Source organism: Trachemys scripta, chromosome 4, assembly GCF_013100865.1.
Source record: "Trachemys scripta elegans isolate TJP31775 chromosome 4, CAS_Tse_1.0, whole genome shotgun sequence".
Classification (NCBI taxonomy): domain Eukaryota; kingdom Metazoa; phylum Chordata; order Testudines; family Emydidae; genus Trachemys; species Trachemys scripta.
This window is the reverse complement of record NC_048301.1, coordinates 45,848,873-45,862,195: the sequence shown is the minus strand read 5'-3', so window position 1 is coordinate 45,862,195 and position 13,323 is coordinate 45,848,873. Positions and strand designations below refer to the sequence as shown.

General features: G+C 38.7%; 1 protein-coding gene across 1 annotated transcript in view; it reads right to left on the bottom strand.

Annotated features, from left to right (window-relative positions):
• Positions 1-13,323, bottom strand: part of RALGAPA1 (Ral GTPase activating protein catalytic subunit alpha 1) — a gene marked incomplete in the record, with an annotated part of 246,933 nt that overhangs the window by 160,998 nt on the left and 72,612 nt on the right. The window contains 1 exon segment of the mRNA XM_034768622.1: positions 8,884-9,045. Within this exon segment, the coding sequence (XP_034624513.1) occupies positions 8,884-9,045 (162 nt within the window).

Here is a 13,323-nt window from a genome sequence, read left to right as displayed (position 1 = left end):
CCCTGTTTGGTGGGATTACTTCTATAAAAGTTGCAGCATAAGAATTATATTTGCCATATTCCCAATAATCTTAACAGTTCCTTGGATAATATTGTTTTTTTTTCCATTTTGCAGTATATCAGCAAGAATAGATACAATTTATTTCTGTCAGTATAACTAAGCTTATAAAGATACAATTCATGATCTTCCAGTAGTGTTCTCCTTCACATTTTCATGATGGAAATCTTAATTAAATGATTTCAAAAACCATTATACACTGACTTTTTTTTATGGGAATTTCAGTGGTTTTTTAAAAAAAATAAAACTTGATTAGTAAATACAATATCTATAGACTTGTTACTCAGTTGCATGCATCTTCAAAACATCTTGAAATAAAATATGGGAATTCTATTCTGCATGGGAATCAGAAGTACATGGAGGTGGTACAAGTTGGAATTAGTCACAGCACACTTATCACTCCAATTAAAGGGATGCCTCTAACATAGCAACATGCAGAAAAAAAAAATGGTGAATCAATGTACGTGGAGCAGGAAACACATGGGACAAGTGGAGTATAGAGATTATACAGTTCTAAAAGCACTTTGAAGAGAGTCTGGTAAGACATGTTTTAAATCAAAACAGTTTCCTATTAAACATAGGGCTTCTCTACACAAACATTTAACTGGAGGCAAGTTGGGGTATGAATCTTCAAAGCGCTGGCTTGTGTAGTCATGGCAGAGCACTGGGAGAGAGCTCTCCCAGCGCTCTTTAATAAAAAAACAAAACAAAACAACAACAACAAAAAACCACCATGAGGGGCGTAGCTCCCAGCCCTGGTGCACTGTTTACACTGGTGCTTTACAACGCTGAAACTGGCTGCGGGGGGGGGGGGGGGGGGAGGAAATGAGGAGGAAGAGGAAGGGTGAGAAAGTTGCAGCGCTGTAAAGTGCCAGGGTAGACAAGCCCTAAGTCTCTGTTAGTATCAGTTCGTTTGTGTACTTTGATCAAGTCGTATTTCAAAGTCCTCGATAGGACTTCCATAGTTCAAAATGAACTAGGGAACTGTTAGTGCACATCATCAGGGTCCATACAGACAGCGTATGGCAAGCTAGTACGGGGTCAATTCACACAAACTCAGTGTTGTATAGACAAGCCCTCTGTTTATGCAAGAGAAACTGACTAGAAGTAGCTTTGCTGCGAAGTCTACAAGTAACAGTAAGTGCAAGGCTCCAGCTTCCTTTATTTTCAAAATCCATAGTATTAAAATATAGGCCATATTCTATTATTAGATGCACAGCACGCATTATTGTGTATCTTAAAATAAATCAAATGAACATGGATATTAGAATATCTTTTAAACTACAGAGCATGTACCAAACTTTTAGAATAAAATACTAGACCTAACACAATTCTGCTCATAATAGCTCATCTTAATTAATTAGCCTCTTACAGTTGATATGGCTACGTCCACTTTTTCATGTTCTCTGTATGTGTATGTGCGCGCGTGCGTATTTTATATTATAGATCTATCTATCTCTCTTCTTACTATATGTTCCATTCTATGCATCTGATGAAGTGGGCTGTAGCCCACGAAAGCTTATGCGCAAATAAATTTGTTAATCTCTAAGGTGCCACAAGTACTCCTGTTCTTAAAATGAAGCGTTCCTTGTAATCAGGAGCTTGTCTCCCCAACTCCATGCCCTGGAATAGTGTTTCAAAGCCTTCTGAACAGTCCAATTGAGATAATGGAAATTTAAACTGCCTTTCCAAGATAAAAATGCAAATCAATATTAAGACAACTGCCTATGAGATGCTGTGAAATGCATTAGCCAGTCTAGCTCAAATTTTAAAATTATTTTAGTTTAAATAAGATGTGCTATATTAGTATCAATAGTCAAGTAAGGGGAGTCTTATTACCAGGATTTGAGGTTTTCAAATGAGTGAAGGTTGTGTAGCAGCATTTTTTTACAATAAATTGTACCGTACAATTCTGAAAGTTCACAAGGAAGAGTCTTGATATTTTTTCTCTGTATAGAGTAATAGTAAAATTAAAAATATTTATTCTCCTTCCATATCTTGATTTGGGGAGGTGGTAGGGGGAGGGAGTAGAGGAGGCAGATGGATATGCCATATTTGCTGTTTTCATTGTATGCCTATTTTACCCTGACCTGTTGACTATTTGGGACCACATTCTCACCTAAGATATGCATCAGTAAATATCTCACATCATTTACTATTGTTCTTGCAGACAAGTGTAGTAATTAGTGGATTTTTCATGTTATGATATACCTCTAGAATCAGAATCTGCTGCTTAGGCTATGAATCCTGGACTCTAACCCAACAAAAGATTTTTCAACCCATATGCATACAAAGTTAAAAGGCCCTTTTTGAAAAAATACTTTACATAAGATCAGGCTAATAAATGTACACACTGCGTATCAGAGAAGCTGTGAATTTTACTTGAGTCAAACACATAGACAAAAATGTGCGCGCGCGCAACTAATGGGTGCTGGCATGAGGATGGCTCAAAACAGAGGTGACAGACATCTACAAAACAGATAGAAAATACCCCCATCTTTTTCTTACCGTAAAAATATTCAACATATACTTCCCCTACTCAAACATATAAGGAGTATATTACCAACAATCAAAGGAAATATACTGTATATCAAAGACCAAACACAACATCTGAGGACTGACTCCATTCCAGACCTAAATTCAGGTCTGTTTGCAGAGTCCATATAGAATTTAAGAGGATCTGATAACCAACTACAGTGTAGGAGAAGATATATTCTACCCCTGGGCACCAAGGTCTTACAATTACAACCATGGTCACAATCAATTTATGTTCCGTTTATTTAAAATAAGAAACCAAAGCAATGCCTTCCTAGTGCTTTAAGATATTAGCATAGGGTTAAGATCTTGGTCTCTCTCTCCTCTCCTGATGAGAATTATGTTTATGAGGGAGAAGAAAATAAAGCACAGGATTAAAATATGGCAGGGTTCAATTAACTCACCAGAGCCAGCCTTACATATTTAGGGTGGGAGGGGGAACCTTGATGTTCTCAAACAAATTAGTTGCTAATGCTAGGCATCACCACCAGCTGCATAAGTTAACTCTGGCTACTAAAAATCATTAACTCTCTTTATTTAAAAACTGAAGAAGGAAACTCATTACACATTTTACTTAATTTACTTACTGTATGTCAAGTAGTACAGTAACAGTTTGATAAAGACATTTGCAGAAAAATGTAGCTAATATCAGAGTTCAATTTTTAAAATTATCAGATTACTTATTCCAAACAAAGTAAATTGTAAATATATATGAAAAAATTAGTAGCCAAAAGGATACTGGAGTATGTTACTGTATATCACAAATGGACTGTTAATCACTTCATAATTTTTTTAAAACCTATAGGGATTTGGGGGGCTGGCTCTGGCACCTATTTTTGGGGTTTGCACCTTATAACTGTAATATTAGTGCTGGGACACTCGTGCACAGAAAATATATTCCCATGTAAGCATGAAGAGATTCGTGAATTTTTTTAAATGGTTATATTAATTAAAAAAAAAAAAAAAGAGTCCTGTTAAGATTCTTTCATGCAATAGGATTGTTTGGGGGAGAAAAAACAAACAGATGATGTATTACAATGAGACTAAAATCAGATTAGTTTGTTACTGATCAGGTCAATATATAGCTTGACCTGGATAAATTTCAGTGATTTAGGAATGAAACCATACAACAGGAGTCCCCAATGCGGTGCCTGTGGGCGCCATGGCATCTAAGTGCGCCCGCGTACTGGCTGGCTGACAAGCAGCAGCATCCAGAGGCGTCGCCGCCGAAATGCCACCGATTTTCGTCGCTTATTGACGTTGCTGCTTGCCAGCGGCATTTCGGCAGATGCTCGTCCGCCGCCACGGTCCTCCGTGGCTCGTCGTCTGGCACCGGCCAGACGAAAAAGGTTGGGGACCACTGCCATACAATATCTATCTTTTGAAATTAATAATTAGAGACAGCAAAAATCTAACAGGATCTTTAATTTGGTATCATCTTGTTAAGACACTGAAGGTTAACAGAAAACTCTCATACAAGGGTAATCACAAATGAACTATAGATTCTAATAATTACAATTTTAAGTATCTGAACCATAATGAAGAATACTTAGTCAAACTACAAGCGGTCAACTTATCAGCATGAGACAGGAAACGCAGAGTGGTGTTTGAATGCATGAGAAAGGCAGACATTTGAAGTTGTTTTTAAGCTTTTTGGGGCAGAGATTGTGTCTTCCTACACATTTGCACAATGGATCCCCAGCCCTGATGGAGGCTTTAGGTGCTAAACAAATAATTAAACAAATAATCACAGAATCAGCAATGTTGAGAGGTTATCTAGTCCAGTCCCTGTGCTAAGGTAGGAACAAGTATATATTGACCATCCCTGGCAGTTGTTTGTGTAAGATGCTCTTAAAAACCTCTAACAGGGATTCCTACTCCAGTGCTCAACTACACTTTTAGTTCTCCATCTTATTCTCTATCCCTTTTTGAATGATTCCTAACCTAAATCTCCTTTGCTGCAAATTAAGACCATTACTTCTTATCCTACCTTCACTGGACCTGAGAAAAACTGATCACAATCCTCTTTGTATCAGGTCCCCCTCAGTTTTCTTTTCTCAAGATTAAAACTACTTCAATTTTGTTAAGCTTTCCTCATAGGTCACATTTTCTAAACTTTTTTTCTCTCCAATTTATCCACATCTTTCTTAAAGTGTGGCACCCAAAACTGAACACAATATTCCAGCTGAAGACTCCCCAGTGCCGTGCAAAAAGGACAATTATCTCCTGCATCTTAAATATAATACTCCTGTTAACACACCCCAGAATTTTAGCCTTTTTTTGCATCTGCATCACATTGTTGATTTATATGCAATTTGCAATCCACTATAACTCCTGGATCCTTTTCAGGAGTACTAGTGTCTAGCCATTCATTCCCCATTTTGTGGTTAGGAAGAAAAATATTAAATGCACAAGTGTAGTACTTTGCACTTGCCTTTACTGAATTTCATCTTGTTGATTTCAGACCAACTCTCTAATTTGTCAAAGTCATTTTGAATTCTAATCCTGTCCTCCAAAGTGCTAGCAGACCATTCCAGCTTGGTATCATCCACAAATTTTATAAGCATACTCTTCACTCCATTATCGAAGTCTTCATTAATGAAAACATTGAATACAACTGGACCCAGAACAGACCCCACTAGTAATAAATAGTAGAAACTAATAGTGTTGTAAGATATTCTTAAGAAAACAGTTAATTTAAACACAGATTTAAAAATTTTAATTACCCTCCAGAATTTCTGGGGGAAAGAGGAGAAATACTTGCATTTCTGAAAGTCTACTTCAATTATATATTCAATTGATGACATGCATTAGCTGCGTCTCAAACGGTCTCAAAACATACCAGCTGTTAGGCAGTATCAGTAAAATTACTTCTCTCACTGAATAAGGCTAACATCATTTACCATTATGGAGATATTAAAACAGCAACAGACATTTCTAAAAAAACAATTTCTCTTTTCAATGTAAACAACTGCAATTTTCCTTCAAGCAATAGAGAACAACTGAGATCATCTTAGGAGATAACTCATAATAAGTAAGTTTTTAGTCCAAGTCACATTTGCATTTTCTAAGAGTCATACAAACATGAATGAAGTCTCCATTAAGTAATCCACCTAAAACACTGTCTAGCATGACTCATTTTTAAAACAGGAAATAAAAATTTCTTCAGGAACATAAGAATGGCCATACTGGGTCAGACCAAAGGTCCATCCAGCCCAGTATCCTATCTACCGACAGTGGCCAATGCCAGGTGCCCCAGAGGGAGTGAACCTAACAGGTAATGATCAAGTGATCTCTCTCCTACCATCCATCACCACCCTCAGACAGAGGCTAGGGACACCATTCCTTACCATCCTGGCTAATAGCCATTAATGGACTTAACCTCCATGAATTTATCCAGTTCTCTTTTAAACCCTATTATAGTCCGAGCCTTCACAACCTCCTCAGGCAAGAAGTTCCACAGGTTGACTGTGTGCTGTGTGAAGAAGAACTTCCTTTTATTTGTTTTAAACCTGCTGTCCATTAATTTCATTTGGTTCCCTAGTTATATTATGGGAAAAAGTAAATAACTTTTCCTTATTCATTTTCTCCACACCGCTCATGATTTTACATATCTTTATCATCTCTCTCCTCTTTTCCAAGCTGAAAAGTCTTAGTCTCTTTAATCTCTCCTCATATGGGACCCGTTCCCAACCCCTAATCATTTTAGTTGCCCTTTTCTGAACTTTTTCTAATTTCTTTTTTGAGATGAGAAGACCACATCTGTACACAATATTCAAGATGTGGGCATACCATGGATTTATACAAGGGCAATAAGATAGTCTCCGTCTTATTCTCTATCCCTTTTTGAATGATTCCCAACATCCTGTTTGCTTTTTTGACTGCCGCTGCACACTGTGTGGATGTCTTCAGAGAACTAGCCACAATAACTCCAAGATCTCTCTCCTGATTAGTTGTAGCTAAATTAGTCCCCATCATGTTGTATGTATAGTTGGGGTTATTTTTCCCAATGTGCATTACTTTACATTTATCCACATTAAATTTCATTTGCCATTTTGTTGCCCAATCATTTAGTTTTGTGAGATCTTTTTGAAGTTCTTCACAGTCTGCTTTGGTCTTAACTATCTTGAGCAGTTTAGTATCATCTGCAAACTTTGCCACCTCACCGGTTACCCCTTTCTCCAGATCATTTATGAATAAGTTGAATAGGATAGGTCCTAGGACTGACTCTTGGGGAACACCACTAGTTACCCCTCTCCATTTTGAAAATTTACCATTTATTGCTACCCTTTGTTCCCTGTCTTTTAACCAATTCTCAATCCATGAAAGGATCTTCCCTCTTATCCCATGACAACTTAATTTACGTAAGAGCCTTTGGTGAAGGACCTTGTCAAAGGCTTTCTGGAAAACTAAGCACACGATGTCCACTGGATCCCCCTTGTCCACATGTTTGTTGACCCCTTCAAAGAATTCTAATAGATTAGTAAGACACGATTTCCCTTTACAGAAACCATGTTGATTTTCTTCAAAAATTTATGTTCTTCTATGTGTCTGACGATTTTATTCGTTACTATTGTTTCAACTAATTTGCCCGGTACGGACGTTAGACTTACTGGTCTGTAATTGCCGTGATCACCTCTAGAGCCCTTTTTAAATATTGGCATTACATTAGCTATCTTCCAGTCATTGAGTACAGAAGCTGATTTAAAGGACAGGTTACAAACCATAGTTGTTAGTTCCGCAATTTCACATTTGAGTTCTTTCAGAACTCCTGGATGAATGCCAACTGGTCCCGGTGACTTGTTACTGTTAAGGTTATCAATTAATTCGAAAACCTCCTCTAGTGACACCTCAATCTGTGATAATTCCTCAGATTAGTCGCCTACAAAAGCCGGCTCAGATTTGGGAATCTCCCTAACATCCTCAGCCGTGAAGACTGAAGCAAAGAATTCATTTAGGCTAGGTCTACACTATGGGGGAGGGAGGGGGGCGATGGATGGTGTTCCGACCTAAAATACGCAACTTGACCTAAAATAAGTTGCATATTTTAGGTCAACTTACCTGGCTGTGAGGACGGCGGTGAGTTGACCGCTGCCGCTCCCCCGTTGACTCCGCTTCCACCTCTCACTGCGGTTGAGTTCCAGAGTCGACGGCAGAGCGATCGGGGATCCATTTTATCGCGTCTATACTAGACGCGATAAATTGATCCCCGACAGATAGATCGCTACCCACCGATCTGGCGAGTATTGAAGAGGTGCCCTCAGTTTCTCCGCAATGATTTCATCGTCTTTAAGTGCTCCTTTTGTATCTCAATCGTCCAGGGGCCCCACTGGTTGTTTAGCAGGTTTCCTGCTTCTGATGTACTTAAACATTTTGTTATTACCTTTTGAGTTTTTGGTTAGCTGTTCTTCAAACTCCTTTTTGGCTTTTCTTATTACATTTTTACACTTAATTTGGCAGTGTTTATGCTCCTTTCTATTTACCTCACTAGGACTGGACTTCCACTTTTTAAAAGATGCCTTTTTATCTCTTACTGCTTCTTTTACATGGTTGTTAAGCCACAGTAGCTCTTTTTTAGTTCTTTTACTGTGTTTTTTAATTCGGGGTATATATTTAAGTTGGGCCTCTATTATGGGGTCTTTGAAAAGCGTCCATGCAGCTTGCAGGGATTTCACTCTAGTCACCGTACCTTTTTAATTTCAAGGAATATAGTAGTGGCATTGATCACTGCAGGAAGTTAGCTCTGCACATGTTTGTGCCTATTTACAGTTACCAGAGGTTTTAGGGATATATCCAAGATGACAAAACACTTCAAAATACTTCCAGCTGATTCACATACTTTACACGGTTCATTGCTCTACTTTGGAAATCCACTGCATATTTTGTGCAAAATGTATCCATACAGCATTACTTAGAGAGCCTCATACTAATTACCTATGCATATCAATCTTGAGATGGCCTATTCTTGTCATCACCTCTAACACAAAGCAGTTTTGTTGTTGTTTTAAGTACAGCTAAACTGTGCCTAAGCAATTGGGTAAAACATTAAGCATTAATACATCATTTGCATGACCTGTATTTGTTAAAAATCTATATACAAGTAACAAAATGCTATTCACGTACCCCCCAAAAACACCACATAAGATTGCATAATATATATTTACATACATTACTAATTACCACACATGAAACTTGTGTGGGAAAGTTCACTATGTAGATACAAAAATGTTCAGTTATGAATTCTTTCCCTCTTCCCTCACGTCACATATCTCAGTTTGTACAGATACATACCAACTGTTTTCTGCCGTACTATGCTTCTTGCCTTTTCTGTCCCTGGAGATCCAGTCGTTGTAGCACTGCGCTGTCTCATTGGTGCCTGTCCAGGCTGATCACGGCTCCAACCTCTAGAAAAGGACTTATCAACCGATGATTTTTGGAACTCATGCCCAACTCCTGCAAAAATTATAATTTTTTAATCTATTCACTTAGTCACCTGAAATGTTCATAGACTAGACCTTTGCAGTGGTCACCTTTTCAAATAATTTCCACTTAGCTTCAAATGTAGAGTCTTGTAATGCCAAGCATGTGACTTCAGAAGCTGAACAAAACTTTTTAAAACCACATTTATGAACCCCATCCAAACAACATCAATCGAAATATGTCCATACTAGGTCAAAGCTTCTAGTGCAATTACTGTTGTAATTCCTTTCTGACCTTTCCAATACACAAACCCAAGAAAAGTGAGTTTAGCAAGGCCATACAAAATAAAATGAACAACTGTGGATAGTTTTTCCCCCTTTATTTCCAAAGCATTTAATATAAAGTATAATTCCAGCTATCCAAATTCCCTTTAACCAAAAATCCTAGTTACCAAATCCACAGTCTCTCTCCATATAGCCCTACTGCAGCTAATAGCACTTTCAACTATATGAACAACCAGTTATCCAAAACATTCGAATGTCCCCCCAGGCCATTTGGATAAATGGGAGTGCACTGTATTTCATCTTTTGTTGTCGCTATTAGAAGCGAGACATACAAAGCAAGATATTTAAAAATCATGTATTAACTAATTAATTTTTGTTGGAAAATAATTATACACCATGAAGATTCAGGCACAATAAGTATTAAGATGCTAAAACATCTTAACACCAACATGAAAGAGGAAAAAATAGGACTAGCTCATTGGAAAAGGCTTTTGTGATCTCAAAATTAAATTGATCTCTATGTGAAATACTAATGCAACAATCTCAAAGAGAAAGTAGTAAATTCTGAATGAAAATTTTGTAAATCCCCAAATAAGTTAAACAGACATCAGTATGGCTACTGCAGCTGCTGGAGCTATTTGAATAAGTTACTTGTATTCCAAGAAACAAATGAACGAAGGATAACCAACAAATGAAGTATGTCCTCACAGAACACTGATCCACTATGTAGCAGTATGCGCCAGATATAGAATCTTAGGACTGGAAGGGACTCAAGAGGTCCTCTAGTCCAGTCCCCTGCAGTATTATTTAGACCATCCCTGACAGGTGTTTGCCTAACCAGCTCTTAAAAATTTCCAGAGATGGCAATTTCACGACCTCTCTAGGCAATTTATCCCAGTGCTTAATTACCCTGACAGGAAGTTTTTCCTAATGTTCAACTTAAACTGCCCTTGCTGCCATGTCCCATTGCTTCTTTTCCTATCCTTAGAGGTTAAGGAGAACAATTTTTCTCCCTCCTCCTTGTAACATCCTTTGATGTACCTAAAAAAAACTGTTCTATCCTCTCTGTCTTCTCTTCTCCAATCTTCTCTCAAAGGTCACATTTTTTTCCTAGACCAGCAGTTCTCAAATTTTAGCAACCCAAAGACTTCCATTTTGATTTAAAATGTTTTGGACCACCAAGTGCCCCCTTGCTCAGCCCCAAGCCCTGCCCCCACTCCACCCCTTTCCCCAGGGCCCCACCCACACCCCACCACTTCCTGCCCTCACTCCACCTCTGCCCCTCTTTAACGCCTCTTTCCACCTCCTGCCCCAAGCACACTCCGTCCCCACTCCTCCCCCTCCCTCTCAGTGCCTCCTGCATGCCACTTAATAGCTGTTTCCTGGAATGCAGGAAGCACTGGGAGGGAGGGGGAGGAGTTGATCAATGGGGCCGGCGGACCCTGTGGAGTACCCTGGCAGACCCCCAGTTTGAGAAACTCTGTTCTAGACCATTAATTATTTTTGTTGCTTTTCTCTGGACTTCCTTCCATCATCTAAATCCTTGATGAAGATATTGAACAGAACCGGACCCAGAACTGATCCCTGTGGGACTCCACTTGATATTCCAGCTTGACTGTGAATCACGGATAACTACTCTCTGGGCATGGTTTTCCAACCAGTTATGCACCCACCTTATAGTAGTTCCAACTAGGTTGTATTTCCCTACTTTGTTTATGAGAAGATCATGCCAGACAATATCAAAAGCCTTCCTAAAGTCAAGATCATATCACATCTACTGCTTCCCCTCTATCCACAAGGCTTGTTTCCCTGTCAAAGAAAGCTATTAGGTTGGTTCGATACGATTTCTTCTTGACAAATCCATGCTGATGGTTATTTATCACCTTATTATCTCCTTATAGGTGCTTGCAAATTGATTGCTAATTATTTGCTCCATTATCTTTCCAAGTACTAAAGCTAAACTGACTGGTCTGTAATTTCCCGGGTTGTCCTTATTTCCCTTTTTTATAGATGGGCAAATTATAGTGCCATTTTCCAGCCCTCTGGAATCTCTCCTGTCTTCCATGACTTTTCCAAGATAATCATTAATGGCTTAGATATCTCCTCAGTCAGCTCCTTGCGTATTCTAGCATGTATTTCATCAGGCCCGAGTGACCTGAAGACATCTAACTTGTCTAAGTAATTTTAACCTGTTCTTTCCCAATTTTAGCCTCTGATCCTACTTCATTTTCACTGGCATTCACCATGTTAGACATCCAATTGCTACTAACCTTTTTGGTGAAAAACAAACAAACATCATTTAGCACTTCTGACATTTCCACATTTTCTGTTATTCTCCTCCCCCACCCACCATTAGTAGTAATGAGCCTACCCTGTCCTTGGTCTTCCCCTCCCACCATTACTTAAAGCATTATGTTCTCCATGCCTGAAAATTGTGGTTTGGTTTTCCTCAATGAAAAGAGGTTAAATATTTTGGAATTTATCGACAACATTCAAAGTGATGCTTGATGAGGAGTAAAGTAATTGAAAATACATCTTATTTGCAGAATGTGCCATAATCAGAGCAATGTCCTCATTGCTATTTGCAGATGTGGGTGTATGTACCCTTACCAAATAGGAAGGGTAAGGAAGCTTGACAAAGAAATTTAATTGACTAATCACCTCCAAAATCACATTTAATAATGAATGACTTAGTGGAGCTCTATGAAGACTGTTCACGTCTAGATAAACAACTCTTTTAATCATTTATTCCTTTTTTGGGTTCTGTGGCTCAATACAGAAAAAGATATAAGATATTTGTGCTTTCATGCATGTGTAGTACTGTTCCATGATTCAAAAGACATGTTCCAGCAAATGTTCAGTTAACTGCATACATTTTTATCTGAGAACAAACTCTTTCAAACACTGATGACATGAAGAGATGCAAATTTATGACTCAATCTTAGTTTCACTGGGGGTAGCAGGGATGGGAAGGCTATGAAGGACAGGGAGACGAGAAAGTGTGCTTTAGAGTGACACCTCTAGGCCAATTTAGGAGGAAGATGTATTCAACCAATCCTCACAATATCAAGTAATACAGTGAAAACCAGGGATTTCTTAGGTAAGGGAATCTGTGAAGCCCCAAGATAAGGCATTTAAGTAGAGGATGAAATGTATTTAATTATAAGAGTATACAGAAACATTCCTATCTGCCCCTCCCAAGAAAGAAACAAACATCAGAATACATCATCCCTCATTCATGACACGCAGAACTGTTATAGCAAGTGTCTTTCTCTTGGCTTTGAATGGACTATCACCTCACCGGTCTGATTCTAAGGCCTGGTCTACACTAACCCCCCCCAATTCGAACTAAGGTACGCAACTTCAGCTACGTGAATAACATAGTTGAAGTCGACATACCTTAGTTTGAACCTTACCGCGGTCCAGACACGGCAGGCTGGCTCCCCCGTTGACTCCGCATACTCCTCGCGCCGAGCAGGATTACCAGAGTCGACGAGGAGCACTTCTGGGTTCGATTTATCGTGTCCAGACAAGATGCGATAAATCGAACCCAGAAGTTCGACTGCCTGCCGCCGAACCAGCGCGTAAGTATAGACAAGCCCTAAAAGATAAAAAGTGGACTGTAGAAAGATTACAATTATTGCATCTGTATAACAGATTTCCACGTAACAGAATACCTAATTTTTACATAGTGCTTTTCATCAATAGATGTGAAAGTGCTTTACAAAAAGGAAGTCGGTATCGTTATCCCCTGCTTTAGAAATGGGGAAACTGAGGCACAAAGAAATGAAATGACTTGCCCAAACTCACACAGCAGGCCAATTGCAGACCTGGGAATAGAATCCCAGTTTCCTGAGTCTAGCTATTAAGCCACTCTGCCTCCGTTCATATTATTCAGGACTGTAAAATAGCCCATTTTCTACATTCTATAGAATATCTACAACACTGAACTCTAATCTGATTCAAAAACTTGCAACATTCAAATGCATTATTAAGAGGCTCCTTTTTTCTTAAATAATCATTACAG